Source organism: Oryx dammah, unplaced genomic scaffold (genome assembly GCF_014754425.2).
Source record: "Oryx dammah isolate SB20612 unplaced genomic scaffold, SCBI_Odam_1.1 HiC_scaffold_11, whole genome shotgun sequence".
Classification (NCBI taxonomy): Eukaryota; Metazoa; Chordata; class Mammalia; order Artiodactyla; family Bovidae; genus Oryx; species Oryx dammah.
The window spans coordinates 30,929,979-30,955,483 of NW_024070195.1; the positions used below are offsets into that span (position 1 = coordinate 30,929,979).

Below are 25,505 nucleotides of genomic sequence, written 5' to 3' on the forward strand. Positions count from 1 at the left end.
ACACACACACACACACACACACACACACCCTCCCTCTGGGGGAGTGTAACTCCTTCCGGAGCCCTGTCACACAGACACACACACACACACACACACACACAGACACACAGACACACACACACACACACACTATATTCTCTTCCCCTTCACCCCTGGAGCCTCTCGTAGACCTTTCTATCTCTGAAAACGACAAGGTCAGGCTTTCATTCAGACCTGTGGTTCCCGGGAAGGTTGCGGAGGTGAGAGGAGGGAAGAGGGAGAGGTGCGTGGCTGCCCTTGAAGGACTTAGCTGATCAGGTTCTAGACGGGTTTATGTTAACAGATCAGTTTTGCAAAAATTACCTTTGACCCCAGTAAGAATGCTGAGCCAGGAGGTTGATCTCTTTGAGTAGGAGCTGGAAATGCTTCAGAGTGTTGATAGTTACGGAAGCCACAGTATGTGGTCTTGGGCTAACACCGAACTCGGGGGATCTGGGCATTAAGTATTGGCCTGGACCATACGTAAGGGGAAGGGGCCGGGGAAGGGACAGGGGAAAGGGATGGCTTTCTGGCCACCAGAAGGCACTGGTGAGCTGCCAGCATTCTCCGATTTCCGCGGGAAGGGCTTTCTGGTGGACCTGCTGAAGCTGGTGAGAGAGCCCCGTACTTGGCCTTTTCTCGCCGTCTCTGCTACTCGTCGCCTATCGGCGCTGAATATCACCCCCATCCTCGGCCATTTGTGCAAGAACTCCTGTCACGGCTGAGGTGATGATGCTTTTCGTGGAAATGGACCCTTCTTACTCAAGCCATTGAGGGTGAAGGACTAGCAGAGTTGAGGGGGGCAGTGATTACTTTGGTTCGGCCACTTCTTTCACGTGGGCTTCCCTCGTGACTGCGTTGGTAAAGAACTCGCGGGCAATGCGGGAGACCTGGGTTCAATCCCCGGGTTGGAAAGATCCCCTGGAGAAGGGAAAGGCTATCCAGTCCAGTATTCTGGCGTGGAGAATTCCATGGACCGTATAGTCCATGGGATCTCTAAGAGTTGACTGAGCGACTTTCACTTCATTCCTTTTACAGCTGAGAAATTATCGCTGAGGTGTGAAAGAGTTTGCCCAGCTTCTGGAGGAGTTTCCAGCAAGCAGAATCCTGGGCAACTGGCTCCTCATTTTTCCTCCAGTGTATATGTACCTTTTAAACTTCAGTGGCGAGGAACACGTGTTCCATCACTCAGTTAGCTTTGTGATCCGATCCAGGTGGTACAGTTTACCACCGTCCTTAAGGCTCTCCGTGTAGAGCATCAAGGAAAGAGCTAACTAGGTACCTGGGCAACTGGAGTGAGCCCTGAGAATGCCAACTGGTGTTAGGAGTCTGTATTCCTTACCCTGACATCTTAGAAAATGGATATTTCCTGAAAACAAAGATCATCCTGAGGTTATTTAGGATCATTCTGAAGATCAGCCTGAAATTTTTTTCAAGACCCTTTTGATAACTGAGGCCAGACTTCTTGAGACATTGAGAAATTTCCATAAACGTGATGCATTGAAGACAAAGTAAGGAGTGAAGAGAAGCTGAAGGGAACATTTAGCTCTAAAATCATACTGTTCCAGAATTTCTAGATCTTTTTTTTTTTTTTTTTTGCTTTCACTAAGAAAGCAACTCTTTTTCTTATTTAGAAAGGCTAATCATATCCATTTGTCAGTATTTTCAGCAGTAAGGAATCTAGTTTAAAAACATAAAAATGTGAGTACAGTCAGCAGTAACTGCTATGAAACGGTTGTGAACATGCAGAAAATGTAGGCTTTCCTTTTACCAGAACTTCCAGAATTTTGAGAAAGCTTTGTAGTTTGAAGGGACAGGCCGTGGATTCTTACTGCCTTTCTCTATGAAGCCAAGCCCCTGTTCAGAGTCCTGTCCTTTGCTCCACGTTACAGGAATGACTCATAACACACTAATAGACACAGTCTAATAGTCTATATATATAAGCTTGTAACTAAAAAAAATAAACATAGCAGTTGAGGAGAAAGAAAAACTCTGCTGTCTAAATAGGTATCAATTGAATGAAGTGGGCTAGTTGATTCCAAGTATAAACTTCATTCATTCCTTCATTGACCTCAAGAAATCTTTATTGAGCACCAACAACATGTCAGGCGCAGTGAGTATAGCAGTGCGGTCTCTTTTCTCATGGAGTTCACTTTCTAGAACCAAGGGATGAGCAAGGTCAGTTTGGAAAGGACTAGATGTTTTAAAGCAAATGGGAAAAAAATGCTGTAACAGAGTACTGGTGTGTGTGTGTGTATGTGTGATGGGCTTCTGGATTGGGTTTTTTAAAGAGACTTTCCTGAGAGATGGCTTTAGGATGAGCCTCCAGGGATGGACAGGCAGTTCTGGTGGAGAAAACCACAGGCACACAGGGCTGGAAACTAGCTTGATTTGGTCCAGGCATAGCTGAGGGCAGTGAGTCTGCAGAAGGGAAGGAGGAGGGTGGCAGAGGCATGAGGCTGAATCCAGGTGGGGCAGAGGCTTGGAGGCTGAGGTGAGCAGTTTGGACTTTGTTTCAAGTGCAGTGGGTAGCCTTGAGCAGAGGCAAGACTTGGTAGATTTACATTTTTCTCAAGGGTTCCTCTGGGAGTCTGTGGAGGATGGGTAATAGGAGGAGAAGAGGAAAGGTGATGAAACTATCTCCAGGTATATTTATTATGGAGATTTACCAGAGTGTGGGAGCAGTCTGTGTTTTGGGGCAGAATGGGAAGTCACTTCATGTTTCTGTCTCAAATTTCCCGTCTGCATAGTGAGATGACATTGCTCTGTCTGGTCCACTCATCTTGCAAAAACAAATAAGCTAGTGAATATGTTCTTTAAAGTAAAGCAGTCCTATTTGCAAAGCAGAAATAGAGACACAGACATAGAGAACAGCTGTATGGATACCAAGCAGGTATGGGGGCGAGTGCGAGGAATTGGGAGATTGGAGTTGACACTATACACTATTGATATAAAATAGATAGAATAAAATAGATATAAAATAGATAACTAATGAGCACCTACTGTATAGCATAGGGAACTCTACTCAATCCACTGTGGCGACCTGAATGGTAAGGAAGTCCAAAAGGGAGACAATATATGTGTAAGTGGGTTTCCCTGGTGGCTCAGCATGTAAAAAATCTGTCTGCAATGCAGGAGACACAGGAGATGCGGATTCGATCCCTGGGTCAGGAAGATCACCTGAAGAAGAAAGTGGCAACCCACTCCAGTATTCTTCCCATGGACAGGAGCCTGGTGGGCTTTAGCCTGGTGGGTTACAGTCCAAAAGGTTGCAAATAGTTGGATGCGACTAAGCACAAGCACCTGTGTATAAGTATGGCTGATTCATTTTGCTGTACAGTAGGAACTAACGCAACATTGTAAAGCAGTTGTATCCCAATAAAAATTTAAAAATGAAGTAATGTAAGATTTTGTTACTATTCTAATATGCTAATATTATGCTACTTTGAATTCCTTGTGCTTCATTTGCCAAAATTTTATACCAGTTTCAATGTCTTTTTCTTTATTCTTTTCAATACATATAATTTACTAAACATAAAAAAATATTTTGCTCTGCTCAGGGTGTTGAAAAACCTAAACCAAGAATTACTAACGAAACATACCATCATAGAAGGCAGGGAAATTAATGCTAACATGATAGCCAGTTTGCTTTTTAAACATATTCCGTCAAAAATTTTAATGTGGGATAAAAGGTAATTTATTAAACTGATATTCAGCATAAACTAAAATTCAGAAATGAGCAATGATGGTCAAAAGGCACCAACATCCAGTTATAAAATATATAAGCCCTAGGGATATCACATATAGCATGATGACTATAGTTAAAAATACTGTATTGTATAGCCAGCTTACTTTTTTATTTAATTATTTTTTTATTGGAGTATTGTTACTTTATTTATTTATTTTAGCCAGCTTACTTTTAAAACTTTAATGTGATCAGATAAAATTCAGAATAGAAGCTAGACATGGAAACTTTTTTTTTTTTAATTTAGCAGATTTGTCTTTGTGCTGGATATGGCTGGGTACAAATATGTTTGTGTGCAAAGATCTGTTGCCAACTGAAAACCTTTACATGACAGCAGAATTTCTGGAGGGGGCTGGGAATCAGGGCTGAATAGGATTATTTCCCTTAGCGAAGCGGCCTCTCTCAGAGGAAACTCTTGAATTTTCCCTAGTTGATCACAGTTTCTGGGGGCCAGGCAAGAGTTTCAAAGTTGTTTACCAGCTGCGGTAGGCCTGACCTTCTCAGCAGCCAGACAGCTGAGAAAATCTGTTTCTCTTCCCTGCCTCATTTTGACATGCAGCATACTAGAAAAAAGGTGTCTGTCAGAGGGAAATAGAAGCCTTTCCTCATTTACATCTTGTGCAATGCAGTTCTTAGTGACTTAGTGGTTCCCCAGTTAGCTTCCCCTTGCCAGACCTTATTAATTATTGATTGGTCGGCTCATCTGAATATCAGCTTGAAGTGGCCAGACTGGTGATTCAAATTGCAGACAAGATGTGACCGTAATTCTAGAATCTGTACGCTTTCTCTCCTGTGTTATTTACTATCAGAGTCCCTTAGGGTTGAGGGTGGTTAGGGCATCTTTAAGGAAGATGTTACAGTTTCTCCCAGAGGCCACAGCATCTTCTGTTTAACTTATATAATGCTTTGAAATATTGGATTAGGTGCTCTTCTTTAAAAATCAATAGGTTTTACATACAAATATGATTTTCTGGCTTTAACTGAAAAAAAAAATAATAATGAAGATCTGGTAACTTGAAGAGGTCATTCCCACATGACAGCGGCCAACTGGGATACACCTGGACCCTTTCAGATGACCCCATCTACCGCACCCCCACCACTATTTTTGCTATTACACAGGGTCTGTTGAGCTCACTTAAGTTACCTAACTGGGAGCCCTAGGGTTAGGGTTATCTAGTCTGGCCTGTCCAATTCACATTCACCCTTATCCAACGCAGGAATTCCTTCTCCAGCATGCTTGATGGTGTTCCGCAGATGTGCGCTTAAACTGCTCCTGTGATAGAGAGAATGTGGTACTTGTCGAAGAGCTCCAGCTAACAGAGTTCTACAGTCTGGGTCCACGTACGACTCATCCCTTTTCCATAGAACTGTAGCTCTTACGTGCCATCTGGGTTTCCCCCAGCGTAAACATCCCTGTTTCCTTCAACAGCTCCTCATGTGACTTGTTGCCTTGTTCCGTCATCTGTCTGGTTATTGCTGGGTTATTGTCCCTTTAAGTAAACTTTCATTTGCCAAAGCCTCTAAACCTCTACTAGTTCAATGAGATGTGGTTTAACTGGCATGGAATGTACCAGAATGCTTCCAATATGGCTGCAAATGGCCCAGAGATCTTAGATAACTTAACCGTTTGTGATTTGAAAACCACAGAGGGCAGCAAACATCTGGATATTTGCAAAGTGGAGGCAAATGAGCTCCCGTGTTCTAAATATGAGTAGAATCACGAAATTGGTTCCACAATGGGGAACTGCTGCTTCTTTTTTTTTTGGCCATATCTCTTTTCTTAGGTTGTGAAATGATTGCACAAGAATTGTATCAGCTGTGCCCAGTATAAAAGGCTTTAGACTTTTCTGCAGAAGTCACTTGCATATTACACATTTGTGATAATGTCCATATTAAGTTTTGATCCTATTAGCTAATATGGTAGAAATAAAACAAATTAGTAGAACAAGTCTTGTGTTTTCTCTTTCCTAGTTTCAATAATAATAAGTATAAAGTAGGAAATGTTTGCTGATGCTTTTAAATGGAATTGTATATCTTTACTAAAGGTGAAAACTCAGAGTCCAGCTACACCCAAGGACCCCTACCTTTTTTAGCATCCCAGTATGGGACCAGTTAGCTCTGGTAGAATCCTTTTTTTGATAGCAAGCTCTCTCTACATTGTAAGGAATACATCATAAATTACCTGATTATGTTAAAAGTTCTTCCTTGTATTGACCAGGAATCTACCTTCCTATAGCCTGGTTCAGAATGGAATAAATATTCTTTATTATTAAAGAATATGGTTTATTATTAAAGGATATGGTTTCACCCACATCCTTTTATACCAAGGTCTCTCTATCTCAGCATTATTTGCATTTTGAGTCATAAATGTCTGTGTTGTGGGTCTGTCCTGTATACTGTAAGATGTTTAGCATCATTCCTGGTCTCTGCCCTCCAGATGCCAGTAATAGTCACCTCTCAGTTTTGACAACCAAAAATGTCTCCAGACATCGACAAATGTCCCCTGGGGAATAAAGTTGTCCTGGTTGAGAATTGCTGCTGTAGTCTGATGTTCAAGCTGCCTTTAGCCTGTTTCAGAATGGAGTAAATATTTTTCTTCATCAAACAAGGATATAGTTGCTTAAAATGTCACTTATAGAAAAATAACTGAATATAATCCCATCTATGGTATTCCTTTACTGTTTGACATCTGTAGGGCTTCCATGTGTGTTGATTCTTCTAGAATTGGAATAAATGAAGGGGCATACCATTTTTAGGATTTTACTTCCCTGTGTATAATATTTGTGTGCTGTGCCTATCTCAGAAAAGTAGTGAAAAGATCAAAGGATATGGACAGTTGAAGTCTTGCCAGATTACCATCCAATAATCAGGATGCCTTTTATACCCCCATTAGAATCTCTGGTTTTGCTTTGGCAAATTTGGCACTGTTAAGGAATAAATAAGTCCTGTGTTCCCAGCTTTTTGTTTACTAGTTATTGCTGTCTGTCCAGTTACATCTTTCTCAAAGAAAAGATTATATTGGCTGGTGGTGGTGGTAGTGGATTTTCATACACTGTGATTGTGAAGACTGTGTGTCACTTTGGATTCCCTGTTGTAAATATCCAAAGTCAATATTAGACTTTTCAGGATCCTAGTTGGTCAATGTAAATACATTTCTAGCTAAGCTGTATCCCACAGTTGAGAAAAAGGCACTTTTCTGTGAAAAGAGGACTGGGAGAAATGAAAGACTTATGAATTATTCCTCTGTGTTCAGATACGAGAGCCTTATGGTCATCCTCCCAAAGGTCTTAATGACCATCAGAAGATAAAAGAAGCCAGTGTCCCAGCACACCAGTGACTTAGAGCTAATTACAGTAGTTCTTTGTTTGGAAAAGCAAGAAGCCCTGTTTTCCTTTTAGCAACATGGGAAGCGTTTGGTCATATTTACCTAAATTGTGTGACACCTCCACAGAAGATGGGTGGCTTCTTATAATAAAATCACATAAAAGAATAAAACAGCTTACTTTAAGAAATAAAGCTAGAGAAGTAAATCAGAAACCAGAGGAACATTGTTAAGGACCTCCCCCACCAAGTACATAGAAATATGAGAAATTTAAAAAGATGAAGGGTACTGGACCTTTAGTGGGAGCAGCTTCATTCCATTTGGGGGAAAATGGACCCCTCCATGGGGTTTCATGTGTTTATGGTTGCTTAGTACTCAGCACCTGGTGCTCTGTAGATGTTTGAATGGGTGGATGGTTGAATGAGTGGTCTGGTGGATAGGCTGTTGTGGTTAAGTCAGCACTGTCAGAGGTGAACACACAGTCTTGGGGACATTGTGGGAAGGGGTGGGGCTTCTGGACAAGGGCATCATGGGAAGATCCCCAACTAGATTAATTGGAGAATAAGAGGAAGAGCAAATGCAGTGATGCATTCATATCACATACGGAATTCATTGATGAAGAATTCACATGTCTTTGTAAATCTAAACCAGCACATACACTGAATACTTAGATATACCTGCCTGCTTAGCAAGAGGGCTCAGAGTTATAGTTATTTGTCTTAAAGTAGATGGCTTCCGTGGTAGCTCAGATGGTAAAGAATCTGCCTGCAGTGCTGGAGAGCCGGGTTCAATTTCTGGGTCAGAAAGATCCCCTGGAGAAAGGAATAGCTACCCACTGCAGTATTCTTGCCTGTAGAATTCCATGGACAGAGGAGCCTGGTGGGCTACCGTCCACGGGGTCACAAAGAGTCAGACATGACTGAGCACGCACACACGCACACACACACACACACACACACACACACACACACATGGTTTTCCACGCTGTTTCTAAGTGTATGGTTTTGTCTCATCTCCTAGGTAAGACAGACCCATGCCTGTGTCTGCTTGCCCATTATGTAGCCCAGAGTTCTCAACTGGGGGCAGTTCCTCCCTGCTGCAGAAGTAACTTAGCAATGTTTGGAGACATTTTTGTTTGTCACAAGGGAGGGGGCGCTACCACTGGCATCTGGTGAGTAGAGGTCAGGGATGCTGCTAAACATCCTACGATACACAGAACAGACCCCATTCCCAGGAATTACCTGGTCCCAAGTGTCAATGATGGGCTTCCCAGTGCCTCATCGATAAAGAATCTGCCTGCAATTCAGGAAACGTGAGTTCGACCCCTGGGTCGGGGAAGATTCCCTGGGGGAGGGCGTGGCAACCCACTCCAGTATTCTTGCCTGGAGAATCCCACGTACTGAAGAGCCTGGCTGGCTACAGTCGATAGGGTTGCAAAGAGCTGGACATGACTGAAGCGACTGAGCACGCATGCACGCACAAGTGTCAGCGATGCAGAGGGTGAGAAACCTGATGCAGCCGGAGCCTGCAGCACTCATGCTGTGTTGACAGCTGGGCAGGACACAGTTACCGGCTTTTGGATCACTGGGGTCTTTCTTAGAAGGTAGTCTCAAGAATCTAATCTACTTTGCTTCCAGTGGAGCTAATCTTGTTTCTGGGGAAGAAGGGAAAAGGGCACTCTGCTGGCTTGATGGTTGGGCTCTTTGCTGGCATTTTCTCACCTCATCAACTCTACAAGCTAAGGTTGTTTCTTTCCTTTCAATGATTAGGTGATTTAGGTTCCAGATACCCAATGACTGGCCTGGAGTTGATCCTTCTGATTGCAAACTCAGGCCCTTCCCATTGCCCAGCTCTTCCCTGGTGGCTCAGACGGTAAAGCGTCTGTCTACAATGCGGGAGAACGGGTTCAATCCCTGAGTTGGGAAGATCCCCTGGAGAAGGAAGTGGCAATCCACTCCAGGACTATTGCCTGGAAAAATCTCATGGACAGAGGAGCCTGGTAGGCTACAGTCCCTGGGGTCGCAGAGTCGGACACAGCTGTGCGACTTCGCTCTCACTTTCCCATTGCCCAGGGGAATTTCCTGTCCAGATCTCCACAGGATCCACATTCTTCACTCCCCACCTACAGGGCAGGGCTCACTGCTGCTGCAAATCCGATGACTGGGTGATCAGGGAATGAGCGCTTCTGCTCTTAAAGTGGCCACTAATTTACTGTGTTGTTCCTGCAAGTTGCTTCCCCTCTCTGGGCCTCAGTTTGTTTATAAAACAACAGTATTGGACTAATTAGTGTCTCCTAACTTCATCTGAACCAGAGTAGATTACCTCCATCATCATCTAGATCACAAAACTGGGCACACTTTTTTAAATGTTTAGATGATTTACATTTTTGTCTGTTCAGTGAGGCATGTGGGATGGGATCTTAGTTCCCTGACTCGGGATTGTAGCAACTGCGTCCCCTGCAGGGGAAGCCTGGAGTCTTAATCACCGAACCACTGGAGAAGTCCAAAACTGGACACGCTTTTTTTTTTTTTCTTGGCTCTTTGTTGCAATGCGTGATCTCCCTAGTTGTGGCATGCAGGCTTAGTTGCTCCACAACATGTGGGATCTTAGTCCCATGACCAGGGATCGAACCTGAGTCCCCTGCAGTGGAAGATGGATTCTTAACCACTGGACCACCAGGGAAGTCCCTATTTTTTTTTAAACAGGGCACTCTTTGAAGCATGTTTCTCTTTTGTTTGTCATCCTACACTTCATCTCTACTCCATACCCATGCAGGAACACACACACTCTTTTCCACACACTGGGACTCCCTTAAAAGCCTAGTACAATGACTGGCTCATGGGTCCTAACTTGAGATTTTGAAAAACCTACTCCAGTTTTCGAAACTGAAACCAAAGCCTACCTTTCTCCTAAAATTAGTGCTCTAAAGCAAAGTCTCCAATCTAACATTATCCCTAAATTGGGCCTAAAATATCTAAGGAAGTGGAAGTATTAGTTGCTCAGTCATGTCTGAATCTTTGCGACCCCATGGACTGTAGCCCGCCAGGCTCCTCTGTCTATGGAATTCTCCAGGCAAGAATACTGGAGTGGGTTGCCATTCCTTCTCCAGGCGAGCTTCCCGACCCAGAGATTGAACCCGGATTCTTTACTGTCTGAGCCACCAGGGAAGCCCAGCATATCTAAGAGGGTAGTTTATTTCTGGCAGGAAGCCATCGATTTAGATTTAGTTGCTCAAGGAAAGAGCTAGGGTTTTGTTTCCTTTCTTTTTTCTTTCCTACTCAAGTGATGCTTGTTCATTGTTGACAGATTAGAAAAGCACATGTGAAAAAGGAAAACGAAAATCACCTGTAATCTTGCCCCTTAAATGTAACCATTGAGAATATTCTGGCTTTATATTCACCTAGACTTTTATTTTTTCTATTTATGTATAAATGTGCATATTTAAGTAAAAAGTAGAGCCTACATAGTGATTATTTTTTTCTCACATGCCTCAGAGGGTGGGACTTGATAGTGAAGTCACTGAAACCTACCAGTCAGTACGAGAGTAAGCCAATCTCTCCAAGCCTCAGTGGATTTTGTTTGTTTTTATTTTTAAACTTTATTGAAATATAGCTCATTGACAATTTTGTATTAATTCCTGTTATACAGCAAAGTGATTCAATTATATATTCTTTTTCATATTCTTTTCCCTATGGTTTATCACAGGCTATTGAATATAGTTCCCTGGGCTATACAGTAGGATCTTATTGTTTATCTGTCCTGTATATGGAAGTTTGCAGCTACTAAGCCCAGACTGCCAATCCTTCCCTCTCCCACCCTGCTTGGCAACCACACATCTATTCTGTATATTTGTGAGCCTGTTTCTGTTTCATAGATAAGTTCGTTTGGGTCATATTTTGGATTCCACATATAAGTGATAGCGTATCATATTTATCTTTCTCTTTATGATTTACTTTGCTTAGTATGATCATATCAAGGTCCATCCATGTTGCTGCAAATGCAAGCCTCCGTGTTTTATCTGTAAAATGGAGGTAAAAATACCTGCCTAACTCTACTCCTTATTGTGAGGTTTGGACGATACATAAATTATACAGCTATCTAGTGTTGGCCTACAGTAGATACTAAGTAAAAGATAATTAGTTATGCCTCATATCACCTTCTTTTTATTTCTTAACCAAACCAATAATCAAGATTTGGATTCAGAAGGCCTGAGCTGCAATCAAAAGAGTTTCTGCCTCACATTAAAGCCAATCAAAACCAAAATTAACAAGGGGAGATGCAAGAAAACCAACCCCGAGTCTCTTCTCAGACACCTAGGACACTTTAATCAGGAGTGTTTGTTCACTCTTCGAGAATCTAACCCTCCTCAAGTCCCCTTCCTGGTCCAAGTAGCTCTGATTCAGCTTTTTATAAAATGTAAAACTGATGCAAAATAAATATCAAAATCTTTTTTTAGTACTTAGTTGGCCTTGGCCACAGCATCAGTGATTCAGTTTCAGAAGGACTTCTCATCCAGAATTGCCTGTTTCACTGTTAAACCTCCCGAGAGAGGACTGACTTCTACTTCCTTACAGTTAGAGAAAAAATAATGTTTTACAAGAGAATAGTTGTCCCATTTTTATTATAAATTCTAAGAAGAAGTAGCATTCCTAGAACAGAAATGGTTCTAACTGAATGGTTTACGATGTAACTTCTGTGTTTAAGGAGGGAGATGGCCAATAATAATACTTAAGGGTGGGGAGGGGGGTGAAACCTCAGAGCAAATATAAGTTACATTGCAAACCATACTTGATTCAGACCCAGGCAGTTGGGATGCAGGCAGTAAAGTCCAAGAGGCCAGGCCCCGCCCACTTTGTGTGCAGTATTGGGAACCGAGTGCTGAAGCGTCGGTGAATGGGTTTCTCGGTTCTCTGATGGCCCAAACCAAAAGGAAGACAGTATCTTTCATCACCCTTCAGGAAGCATTTAGGAGTGCTTACGATAGCCTGGGACCTCCGTTAAGAACCAATAATAGAAAGACAAATGGGACCAGTCCTTGCTTTGGAGGGGCTCACATGTTACTGGGGTAAATGGAGGTAACAATACCCACCTAAGTCTACTCCTTATTGTGAGGACTAGATGCTACGTAAATTACCCAGCTATTTAGTGTTGGCCTATAGTAGATGCTAAGTAAAAGATAATTAAGTATGCCTCATATCACCTTTGCCCAGTATCTTCTTTGCCCAGCACATTCAGGCCATGCCTCCCTCGAGGTACTATCTGCCCGCATTGCAGTAGAGGGCAGATAGTACCCCGATGGAGGCATGGCCTGAATGTGCTGGGCAAAGAGGATACTGCCTTCTGTGCTGCCAGTGGCTCTGCCTCCTGGCTGGGCCCAGATGGGTGAGCTCTGCTCGCTGAGCTGGGAGGTGTCTTCTCCTTTTGCACCCTGGAGGAACCAGGTCAGAGATCACCTCCTTTCCTGGCCCAGGGAAACTTTGGTGATGGTTGGTAACAGCTTTGTGTAGTCAACTGGGAAGATCTCACTGAGAAGCTAACATGGAAGCCAAAACCTAGGAGTGAGGGAGCCAATTATTTGGGTATCAGAGCAAAGAGCCTTCCTGGAAGAGGGACACAGGTTCAGATTCCAAGGAGGAGTAGGGGTGCCTGGATGCCTGGAATGTTTGCTGGATGGCAAAGGAGGTGTGTGGCTGCAGCGGGGTATGTGGGTGAGTGTGCAGGAGGGGCTGGAGGAGGGGGTCAGATCTGGAGTCTGTCGGGTACACACTGTAGAGCCCTTAATGTTACTTTAAGGCCTGTGGCTTGTGCTCTGTGTGATATGAAGTCATCTGGGGGCTTTGAGCAAGAGGAATGGCATTGTCACTCCAGCTGCTATATTGGGAACTGACCATAGGCTTTGGGGGAAACCAGTTAGAGGCTACTGCAAAATTCAAGAAGGAGATAGATGGTGGTGGCTTGGACCATTTCCATCACCCCAAAAAGCTGAGGGGGAAAATGTGCAAGGGGACAGATGAGGCACAGACCCAAGATAGTTTTTTGCTGATAAGATGTTAGCAGAGTCTCACTGTAATGTAATTTATTATTAACATGTTCCACTGACATTACTGGTTCCTCTGACATTTGTTCCACCCTGGCTGCCTGCTAGGTCCCCTGTTAGACACTTGGAACAGCAAGTACAATCTGCCCCTTGACACTCTCAGTGGAGCAGAATTATAGAGATTCTACCCAAATATAACATCATCAGCCCCACACAAAAACCTCAGCTTCTGCAATGTGATGTTTTTACAAATATAGGGAAACATTAGCCAAAACATTGAGGATTTACTATGTGCTTGACAAGCCCATGTGTATGATTATGATATGTGATTGTTATAATTATTACAGTTGGATGCTCTTCTTTATAACCTGACTAGACTGCTACAAATTAGGAAACTAGTGGCCGACAACCTAATATTCCAGCTTAAAAATGTTATTTCTGGGCTCTGCAATCCAGCATGACCAAGACCCCTAACACCCTAGTGCCTCCCCAAAACCTATTATAGAAAACGCATGTGCCATTTTTTTCCAAACGTCTTCTCCCTTCATAACCCATGGAATCATGTTACTAGTCCCTTAATCTCACTGATTGGTCAGCCTGTTTAAGTCCTATTTATTGCATGTCTGTTTTTCCATGTCATTCTTTGCCTTAAAGAAGGTTAAGCTGAAACGGCAGCTCAGCTTCGGAGATGTTACCATCCAAATTGCATGTGTTTTTCTGCCTCTGCACCTGCCTTGCGTTGGTTTATCCTTTTGACTGGCAAGACCTGAATCCAGTTGCCTATATTGAATCCCCAGGTAAGAGGTATATTTGTTCAAGGGCTTGAACTATCCACCTGTTGCCAAATTCGAAGTGGCCCCAGGGAAGTTATGTGTGGGATCGTCTAAGAAGATGCTGATGGAGATCCTTAATTCTTCTGAGGGAATGGAGGGGCCTCCGTCTTTCTTCTTCCTACTGAACCGAGAGAAAGAAGTGCCTTCTTCTTCAACATCAGGACTGCAAGACAGGGACTTCCCTGGCAGTCCAGTGGTTAAGACTCTGCACTTTAGTGCAGGGGATATGGGTTCGATCCCTGGTTGGGGAAGTAAGATCCCCCATGCGGCATGGCCAAAAGAAAAAGACTGCAAGACTGCTCAGATGAGGCCTTTTCAGACAAGCTAGAAGCTCAGTTTGCAATCACCGGGGAGAAGGCCCATGCTGCCTTTTTTCTACATGACTGCCATGACCCATGCCCTCTGGGTACAGTAACACATCTCCCCTGGAGTGCCCTCCAAGGAAACCCCAAAACTGCCCCCACAATGGTGAAGAAGAGGCAGGTGTCTCGATCAACAGGTGTAGTCCTGGTTGATGGTGGGGAGTCCTGGTTGATGGTGTTAGAAGATGGTGATTTAGAGTTTGGATGCAGAGGGAGACAACCTTTTCTATCTAATGACAGGGAAAAGCAGGGACCAGCAGGCACTTGGAGTCCCAGATAAGAATGGATGTGCATCCCTGCTCTTTCTTACCTTTTGTGGGGAGGGAAGGAGAGGAGGTGACAGAGGATGAGATGGTGGGATGGCATCACCAGCTCAATGGACATGAGTTTGAGCAAGCTCCAGGAAATAGTGAAGGACAGGGAAGCCTGGCATACTGCAGTACTTGGGGTCGCAAAGAGTCGGACACGACTGAGCGACTGCGCAACAGTGGCAAAAGAAAGGAGGCAGAGGCTTGGCCAAGCCCAGGAGTGGTGGCCAGAACGGGACAGCCATCTCTAGGCAGGGACATCTATGACCCCTAAAAGGACCTTGATTGCAAACTGATTCTTCTGGAGTCTTGAGAATGCTTGCCAATTCCAGAGAGTTGGGCTCAGGAATTTTCTCGTCTGCTCAGGTAAGCAGTGTTGGTGGCCTCTGAAAGGTACTATACTCTCTGTACCCACTGACCCGTGCACCTAGGGAGACATGGCTTCTCTGGATCTAGTTGTGCAGTGTTGATGGGTGACTCCTGACTGTGACATTTACCAAAGATCTTTCATAACCCAGTGCCTTACAAATCTGGCCCTACTTCATAGCTGGGTAAATGAACACAACAGCGGAAGAGAGACTAGGTCTTCTGTGTTTGCATAGAAATGGCCTCTTATCTCACAGGTCCATTCATGCAACAATACTTACCAGAAAGGTGAGGCATGAGTCATACCTCTTTAGTGACTAACACAGAGGGCTCATAATTGGGTTCAAGAGGCCTGCAGCCTGATTATATTCATTCTCTCATTACCTTACCTGTAGGATGAAAACAGGTGGCATCTTACCTGATAAGCAGATTCTTTTACATCATGTGCTTTATATTGGTACAGGGTGGGAATTTCAAAACATGTTCCCTATTCCCCCTTGTTTGAAAATAACTTGAAAGTTGTTATTGAGCCAGCAGAAACTTGAGGACCCTGCTTGATTCATCTGTCATCCCAGCCCATTCATTCTAAACACTCAAAAAAGAATGCATGAATATGTTTTAAATTATTAGAAATAGTTTATTCAATAAAAGATGAAAGTAATATATGATTATTTGTATCATTCATACTAAATGAATACATAGAAAATATGGTCATATAGCTAAAAGGTTTATCAGCATGGCTAGAGATGTCCCATTTGTTAATGGAGGACATGAACCATAACGAGACGGTCATTTTCCTCACATTTGTACAATCCATCTCCAACCCCAGAAACAGACATTGGGACTATTTGATAAATGAACATCACCAAAAATGTATACTAAGATTAATAGTATACCATAGATTCTAATGCTCCTATTAAAATGAAGTTGAAGAAAAATAGGAAGTGACATCTAAAAGTTCTGAACCATAAAACAGTATCATCTAGAGAGTGGCCATGCAGCCTGGCAAGTCCCCTACCTATCTCCTTTTTTTCATGAGGTGTGCTGATCGATGGCTAGAGAATGGGAAATCCAGAATCCTATCCATTAGCTATGGGCTGCTGAACATTTTCTCTTTTTTAAAACTTTACTGAAATATAGTTGACTTACATGTTGTATTTAATTTCTCCTATACAGCAAAGTGAATCAGTTACACACACACACACACACACACACACTTGGCCCTCCAGCCACAGGGCCCTGGAGACCTATACTCAAACCCCAGCTCAAAGTTTTCTGAGACCTTCTCAGGGGTCAGGCGTCCTGGAACTGGCAGCCTTGCAGTGTCACCTTGACCTGGGCTCCTGAACGCTGGATGAGGCTTTTTGGTAGAGCAGGTTTTAGAGGATCAGGTTACTCTGAGGTGAGTGGAAAGGTTCCCAGAGCCTGGGTGGAACTGACATCTCATAAGAGGAACCTTGTGCAACATGGAGTCTCCCCATGGCTCTAGATCTGAACACTCAGTTCCAGAGGCAGTACCTCCCAGGCAGCTGTGGGTTCTCTGGAGCTCCTCACCAAGCTGTGGTTTGAGTCTCTGTGGCCACACCATGGTTCCTGTGGGTGGGGGCTACAGGAGAACCCAGGCTGCTCATCACAGGTCTGCCCTTCTGTCCTCCGGACTTGAAGTCTTGCTATTACATCATGAAGGACCACTCAGCCGACAGTCTTAAATGGGAGAGAAAAAGCCTTTTGTAATTCTAAATAGACCCTAAAATGTTAGCCTTATAGGGAAAGCCTTTTAAAGAATTGTTTCAGAGGAAATGCCTTGGATTTTGTATCTATACAGAGAAAAATGGTATGATCTAGTGTGCGTGCCTGCTAAGTTGCTTCAGTCTTAGCGTCTGACTCTTTGTGACCCCATGGATTGTAGCCCGCCAGGCTCCTTTGTCCACCGGATTCTCATCTGCCTCCTTCAGGGGGTCTTCCTGACCCAGGGATTGAACCCGGATCTCTTATGTCTTCCGCACTGGCAGGCAGGTTCTTTACCACTCGCAGCACCGGGGAAGCCCATGATCTGGTGTAGATCTGCTAAAACTCCTCTTCGGGCTTGAGTTTGGGTAACCAGAGTTCGCTAACTCTAGGGAAGGGGCAAATAACCTCAGTTGTCTGCCTGTTATAGGTGGTGGTCGTAACACACCTGTAAGTCAAGTCAGGACACGAGTTTGAGTGAGTTCTGGGAGTTGGTGATAGACAGGGAAGCTTGGCGTGCTGCAGTCCATGGGGTCGCAAAGAGTTAGACACAACTGAGTAACTGAACTGAACTGGTCAAGTCAAGCTACCTCGATTTATATGATCACTTGATCCTTACAGCTGTCCTGATGGCTGGCCAAGTAATTGTATCCCACTTTACAAATGAGGATCAGAGAAGGGGGTAAAGTGCCTAGGACAGAGCAGCATAGCTTGTAAGATGTACAAATGGAACCCAAGATAGCATCACTTGGCTCCAGCACCAGGGTCCATTCATTGCAACCGCTGCCTTCCTTGGAGCTATCTCCTACAATTCGAACACGAATTGCTGACTGTGTGTCAGGCCAGGTGGTCTGGTACCTCAGCCCAGTGCTTCTGACAAAAGGCACAACTTTTCGGATTCAGTAGGGTTGAGATGAGGCCTAAGAGCCTCATTCCCAGTCTTCCATTTGATGCCAGTGATGCTGGTCTATGGACCAACTTGAAGTTGCAAGGCCTTATGAATTGAAAGGCTCATCACTGGCAGGTGTTTCACACACCAGTGTGGAGGATGTAAATGACCTTCTTCTCATAACTCAACATCTTTCTGAGAGATTCCCTATGAAGTCAGATGCCATACATAACACAGTTCGCAGTGTCTACGTGGCAGAGGCAGAGTGTGATAGAAAGCATGAAAGACTATCCAGCAAAGGAATCACCTCTCACAGTCCAGAAGAAGGAATGGAGCAGGGAATCTAGAAAAGTGAGTCAGATGCATTGATATGTGGTCTCATCATGCTGAAATTAAATGTGGACTTGATTGTGGGTTAGAAAGGAGAACAGGTGAGACTTCAGGTGTGTTGAAGGGTTTTGGCGCCAGAGAGAGAAAATATTTCCAGAATGGGTGGATAAAAGAATATATGCCATAAAGCACTTAACAGAGACAGAAGAGACCCAGTGACAGTGTAAAGTTTAGTTCTGATCATTTTCACAAATATTTATTGAGCTCCAATCATTGCGCCAGACATTGTGTTAAAGATCCGAGGATACAAAGATATGGATGCAGCTCTTATGAGATACTCTTAGGAGACAGAGTAGTAAAACATAATTTTAGTCTAATGTGATAGGAAGGAAGATAAAAATATATACAGGGAATTTATTTAATACTGAGGGTGAAATGATTAAGTCTGGGGAATCAGAGAAGGTTTTAGAGAAGACCTGACATCCAATCAAGATGTTAAAGGTTGAATAGGAGTTTGCCATGGGGATTTCAAATGCAGGGAACAGCATTTACTAAGGTGCAGATGCAAGCAACAGCCCACTGTTTGCTCAGGAGCATATAGAAGGGAGGTAAATCACAGGGAAAAAGAATAAGAGAGGGAAGCAATGGACCTTCAGATTACCGAGGGTTTTTCTCACAGTGCCCAGAACTTGGGGTTTAACTCGTACACCTATGAATCTCTCTGCATTTCAATCCCCCAGTAGAGAAAAGAAGACACCCCACACTGGAAGGCATCGTAGATTTAAATATAACCTACAAACTGCCTTCCAGAAAGATTCCAATACATGCTCTCTTCAAGGGAAAACAACTTGTAGAAGGAAGGCATTGAAGGATTTGAAGACTTGCCTGGTGAGATTCATACTTTAAATCCTTCCAGAAATTGTGTGAAGGACACTGTTGAAGGGGTCAGGATCCAAGGTGAACAAGATGTTCAGGAGAGATGGTGACTGTCGGGTCAAAAGCACTGAAGGTGTAAGTGAGACAGGTGAGCTAGCAGAGCAGAGACATACTGGAGAGAGAATGCTAAGCTAAAAACAAATGTTAGAAATTGGAACTTGGTTGGATGTAGATGGCAGGGGAGAAATAGTTAGGAGAGTAGCATGATTCCTAGGTTTCTGACCTGGGATCCCCAAGCTATGGAATTCTGGAGTACAGGCTGTATGGTTGGAGGGTGAAGCTGGGGATTTGGGAGAGAATCATGTAAGTTCACTCTGGACCATGGGCTTTGCTGTTCCTGTGGGAAGGCTGTCAGATGCAGATATCCAGTGGGAAGATGTGAGCCCAAATCTGAAATATCAGGTAAAGTTCATATTTAGGGAAAACAGATTTAGGAAGTGGTCTTTAATATGCTCTGGATAGGAGTAGCAGGTAAGGGCAAAGCTACAAGGATTAGGAGGTGATGATGATCTTAAGCATCTTAGGAGAAGGGGCATGTCGACTGCCATCTTTTTCCTCACCCAGTTCTTCACATACAGAGGGTCTTCAATAACTATTTGTGTATTTTACTAGTTAGTGAAGAAATGAAGGCCAAAAACTATGGGTGGTCACTTGATTCCCTTCAAGTTTCTTGGCATAATCAAGTCTGGGGAGTCATGGATGACAAGCAAAATAATATTGACCTGTTTTCCAGCATGGGTCAGTAGGATACAAGCTCTGATGGCTGCTGCAAACATTGGTCAATCTAAAATCCCCAGAGGAAATGGATCTTATTCCGTCGGTTGTACAGACCTGATGTTTGATTACACTAATAAGGTAATGTTTTAATACCATCTATCCTTATATTCTAATACTGACTGTGTCGATGGTCCATAAGAAGGTTTTGAAAACTGACCCTGCTCTCACCTGGGAATGACTCATTTTGTCATTGGTATGATTTTATGGCAAGCCTTTGGCTGGTGAAGCCATTCCTCAGGTCACTGCTGTCTTCAGATTAACTTATCTATAAACTCAGTTTTCCCCCCTTTTCTAATGTCTGAAACCAGGCTGCTCATACTTTCTTTTCATTCAAAAAGCATATTTTTCTCTTTCTATTCCTTTTGACTATATTCAGTCACCATGGCAACTTATCAAAAAAAGCTCTCTGGACCTCTTCACCCACAATAGAGGTATTTGGGTCCCTGCTAATTAAATATGCAAAGCAGCTGTTGGAATAGGTTTGAGAAGCAACTTGACTAAAAGCACATTCATTTCCTTCCTCTACAGGGCACCTTCTTGCGTTTGTATTATCCATCTCAAGATGATGATCACTCCGACACCCTTTGGATCCCAAACAAAGAATATTTTTGGGGTCTTAGTAAATTTCTTGGAACACACTGGCTTATGGGCAAAATTATGAGCTTATTCTTTGGTAAGATTTATATTGATCTTGCTTTGTAAGCTCTAGACTATAAGGAAAGCTTGAAAACAGCAAGAGTTTCAGGCAGTTAAAGATCAAAATAGATTGTCTCCAGTCTAAACATCTCCTAAGATGACCGAGTATTTCTTAAAAGACCAGGTAACTATCAGAGAATCAAGGGTTCTAGTTTTGTCTGTTCTGAATATGACAGGGTGGGTGGAGGGAGTGAAGGTATCAGACTTTCAGACAGGCTCCAACATCTTCCTATGGGTGGTCAGATTTTTCCTTCTTCCATTCTCTGTGGGGGCAATAATGCGATGAGAACAGCAATTGGGCTGATGTGACCTCTCTCTTCTCTACTATGTGCTAAAGTCTGTTTTACAGTTGGGCAAAGAGACAAAGAAGGCAGAAGCCACCATACCTCTCCATATCCTAAACCAAGGAGTGAAAGCTAATTTCTTATTTATCGTAAATGAGGAAACTCCACTCTCATTCCCATAACCACCCCCAAGGGGCCAGCCTCTCTCACCAAGACAATCCGATGTGGATTCATCACTTAGTATGTCTACAATTCATTAATATTGGCTTTTGTCCGTCTTTATCTGTCTCACCCTCTTGACCTGGTGTTAACTACATCTTCAGATTTCCCCCTCAAAACTACCTACACCTTTTGGCATTCGTTTTAAACATCTCCTTGGAGTTTTCTTAATAGCCCTCTTTATATGAGAAATGATGAGCATAATTACACGTCTTTATGATGCTGAATGGTTTATAGGTCACTGCTATAGCAGTCATTACATTCCGTTTCTGTGGGCACATCTCCATTGTGTTGATGAGAAAGTGGAACACAAATAATTGATGATAATGATGACCATAATAAGTGAGAAGTGAAGGAAAAGACCATAGCCTCCATTTTGAGCCCTTTACTATGTGACTGGATAGGTGTGCTTTACACATTGTTGTGGTTCAATCGCTCAGTGGTGTCTGACTCTTTGCTACCCCATGGACTGCAGCATGCCAGGCTTCCCTGTCCTCCACTGTTCCCTGGAGTTTGCCCAAGTTCATGTCAGTTGAGTCAGTGATGCTATCTACGTATGAAACTGAAGTCGCTCAGTCGTGTCCGACTCCTTGTGACCCCGTGGACTGTAGCCTATCAGGCTCCTCCATCCCTGGGATTTTCCAGGCAAGAGTGCTGGAATGGATTGCCATTTCCTTCTCCAGGGGATCTTCCTGACCCAGGAATCGAACCCAGGTGTCCTGCATTGCAGGCAGGGAAGCCCATCTATGTATATTCCCACTTAAATATGATTCTCACCAACCCCCCACGAGAGAGCTCTATTTTCCTTCATTTTACTGAAGAAGACTCTGAGGCTCAGAGAGTTCTCTTGACCTGCACAAGGTCAGCAGCTCCTCAGTGGCAGAACTTCATCCAAAGCCACATCTGAGGGTGAAGTCTAAGGTCTCTCCATCTTTCTCTTGACCTTGATCAAATTAGAGTGGCAGGAGTTTCCCATTTGAAGATTCTGAATCTCAGTATAGTGCTCCTGAGGTTTACTGGTTGTTTGGTTTCAGAACATTCCCTTTGAAGTTTTGGCAAGATCTGGGATTGATGATAAGGAGCAGCCTTCCTGAATACACCTCTCAGTAGGAAATGTCTCACCTCAAGTTCAGAGCTGACAGTGAGAACTGATAATTCATGATCCTATGGTCTTAAGAAAAAACAAGTGGTTCATGCCCATGCTTGGTGGTTTCTAGTAGGAGACTTTTTTGACATGAATTTACTATTGATGCATAAAAGAATAAATTCCATGGGTCAGGTTTTTATACTCAGGAGATGTAAGTTAAATTAACCAGCGATATTCAAGTCAGAAAAAGACACTCATTATCACCTCCCACTGCTCTCTAGGTTCAATGACAACTCCTGCAGCCTGGAATGCACCTCTGAGGACTGGGGAAAAATACCCACTAATTATTTTTTCTCATGGTCTTGGAGCATTCAGGTAAAGTGTCAAGAGGCTGAACAATTTTAGCCTCCAGGGATCAATGATTGAATGCATTCCCCCTCAAAAAAAAAATAGGGGGACAGCAGATTTTGGAGTGTCAGGCTGGTCCTTGTCCTGGGAGGACTTGGAGTTCCTTCAGAATTAGCTGTGATCTGCTAATCAGTCCTTAGCCCTGTCTTTTCCTGCCTCCAGCCCATGGAGACCAGCCTCACAACAGAGGAGAGGGGCGGTTGCAATTTGGGTGGTTGTCTTTCTATATAACAGTATTTACACTCTCAAAATCATTCACTTTATTAGTTCAGATTCTCCAAGAAATAGACATCATGAGTAGATTAGCTGTGAAAGGCATGTATTGGGAAATGCCCATGAAGGATAGAAGGGAAGGAGTAGAGAAGATGGGGAGAGATTTCAGCCTGTAATGGAGGCTGGACAGTTAAGAAGGAGATGGGAAACAGAAGGACTGGGTATGAAGGGTATGAATGTCGTACAGTTCTAAGAAAACCTGGGCCAGGCTGATGGAGGGAGAGCTTTACCAAGATTTGCTCATCAGAGTTTTGCATCACATAGGAAGGGACCTATGGTAAACACACGCCATGCCCTGTCACTAGAACCAACCTACAGGAAGCCTTGCTTTACTTGGACCCACTGGGGCAGGAGCTGGGCGGGCTCTTTAGTCAACTGTGGTCTCTGGATAATGACAGGTAGCATGTTTTCGTGGCTACCACCCCGTCTACTTTTTTTTTTTTTTTTTTTTTTTTGACATTTTCTCAACTCCCTTCCTGTCTTCTGCCTCAGGTTTATAAGAATTTTAGAAAAGAAAAAGTGGCTTTTAGCTGGTTAAAAAAAATCAGGTAGCATCTGCAATGAGAAATTTTCACTTGTTTAATTGTAGCCCAACTAGTTATTTGATTCCTATGAGACCAACGATCGGCATCTCAGACTTTGAGGACCACATTCAGCCTGCTCCTGCATCTGTGTATACGGTTTTATCGAAACACCAGCCACACGCATTTACTTTCCCCATTGTCTCTTCTAGTCTTGTGCTACAGCGGCAGAACTGAGTCTGAGACAAATAACGTAAGGCCCGCAGAGCTGGAGGCAATTACTCTCTGGCTTTTTACAGAAAAGGTTTTGCTGATCCCTATACTAGATGATTTTCTCTTCCTGAGTTGGCCTTCCATCATCAGGAGAAGAAAGCATGATACTCACCGACCATCTTCTTTTTCTTTATGGCCATTTACTCTGGAATACATAATAGGCAGGAGTTCCCTTTTGATCCAGTTGTTAAGACTTTGCCTTTGAATCCTGGGGGTGCAAGTTCAGTCCCTGGTCAGGGAGTTAGGATGCCACATGCCTCGCAACCCAAACAAAACAAAAAAAAAAAACAGAGGCAATATTATAATGAATTCAATAAAGACTTTAAAAATGGTTCATGTCAAAAAAAAAAAAAAGAATACATGATAGAAGAAGATTGTGCAGAACCAAGATGTGGAAGGATTCTAAATGTAATTGCTTATTAGCACATGACTCTTGAACCATCTCACCCTGTCTAGCCATTTACCTAACAGCTGACTTGTGTTTGGTATTTCCACTGTTTTAGACATGGTTATAAGCACTGAACATGTGTTAACTTACTAAATCCTTATAATAATCCCACCAGATTCCAGATGTTATAACATCTCCCTTCTGCGGGTAAAGAACCAAAGCAGAGAAAAGATAAGTGATTTATCCCAGGTAGACAGCTAGTAAGTGAAGGAGCCAGAATCCAATAACTTGCAGTGGTCAGAGTGTAGGTCCTGTTGTCTTAAGCATCACATTGTACAACCTGCCTCTGTTACGTATTTTCTTTTCATGACCTAGTAACTGGGACTTCCCTGGTGGTCCAGTGGTTAAGACTCTGTGCTTCCAATAGGGACATGAGTTCAATCCCTGGCCAGGGAACTAAAGTCCCCATGCCACTTGGTGTGGCCAAAAAATGGAAAAAAAAAAACCCTTATAATTATTCTAAAGCCAAAACTTTATTATCTGTCCCCACTGATGAGGACAGAAATGGAGTAATGTAAGTATTTAAAGTCATATAACTAGAAACAGGCAGAGCCAAGATTTAAACCGAGAACTCTCAAAGGCAGTATTTATCATCACTGCACCAGTGTTTCTCAGCCTTGGTACCCCGGATGCTTTGGACTGGATCATTTCCTGTTGTGGAGGTAGTCCTGTACATCACAGATTGGTTTTAGCAGTATCTCTATCCACTGGATGGCAGTAATATACAGCCCCCTACTCCTGATAATGAAAATACCACCAGACATTGTCAAATATCCCCAGAGGACTAAAATCAGCCCCTTTTGAGAACCACAGCCCTATGCTTTACCCCAGGGCACACCTACAGGGGGAGTCCTACCATCCAATTCCCAGGTTTTATTTGTGGATCCCTTGTAATTGTGACTGGTAGTTGAATGCTTCTCTCATTTTTGTTTTGAAGGACGATTTATTCTGCTATTGGCATTGATCTGGCATCCCACGGGTTTATAGTTGCTGCTGTAGAACACAGGTATGTCACTTGGTATGTGGCTGAGCTCTACCTTTCTTAAAGGTTTATACAAAGTACTGTTAGAGGGAATTCCTTGGTGGTGCAGTGGTTAGGACTCATTCTCACTGTCAAGGACCTGTGTTCAATCCCTAGTTGGGGAACTAAAATCCTATAAGCTGTGCTACTCAGCAGGAAAAGAAAAATACTGATAGAATTGTCAACTATGATTACCCATGACTGAGAAAAAAAGGAGACTGAATTAGATTGTCATGTATATAAAAAAACAGCTAACATTTCTAGAGTTCGTTTTCATATACCATCATTGGGTTCATCATTGTGTCCATTGAGTGCCGTGTTCATATACCATCTCATTTAATCTTCTTAACAATCCTTTAAGGTGTTACTATCACTGTTTTAAGGGAGGCTGAATATGAAGCTGAGGAAGGGTTCAGTTCAGTTCAGTTCAGTTCAGTCTCTCAGTCGTGTCCGACTCTTTGCGACCCCATGAATCGCAGCACACCAGGCCTCCCTGTCCATCATCAACTCCCAGAGTTCACTCAGACTCACGTCCATCGAGTCAGTGATGCCATCCAGCCATCTCATCCTCTGTTGTCCCCTTCTCCTCCCGCCCCCAATCCCTCCCAGCATCAGAGTCTTTTC

At 43.4% G+C, this 25,505-nt stretch overlaps 1 protein-coding gene across 3 annotated transcripts in view; it reads left to right on the forward strand.

Moving 5' to 3' along the window:
- Positions 1–25,505, forward strand: part of PLA2G7 (phospholipase A2 group VII) — a 35,228-nt gene that overhangs the window by 1,051 nt on the left and 8,672 nt on the right. The window contains exons 2-6 of one of the 3 annotated variants that reach the window (XM_040249521.1): positions 13,777–13,919; positions 19,608–19,729; positions 20,180–20,324; positions 22,219–22,312; positions 24,798–24,866. In XM_040249521.1, coding sequence (XP_040105455.1) covers positions 13,811–13,919; positions 19,608–19,729; positions 20,180–20,324; positions 22,219–22,312; positions 24,798–24,866 — 539 coding nt within the window. In that variant the 5' untranslated portion in view covers positions 13,777–13,810. Of the gene's footprint in view, positions 1–130; positions 2,132–13,776; positions 13,920–19,607; positions 19,730–20,179; positions 20,325–22,218; positions 22,313–24,797; positions 24,867–25,505 lie in introns of those variants that run through there. The other 2 variants (XM_040249524.1, XM_040249522.1) reach the window with 2 other exon arrangements.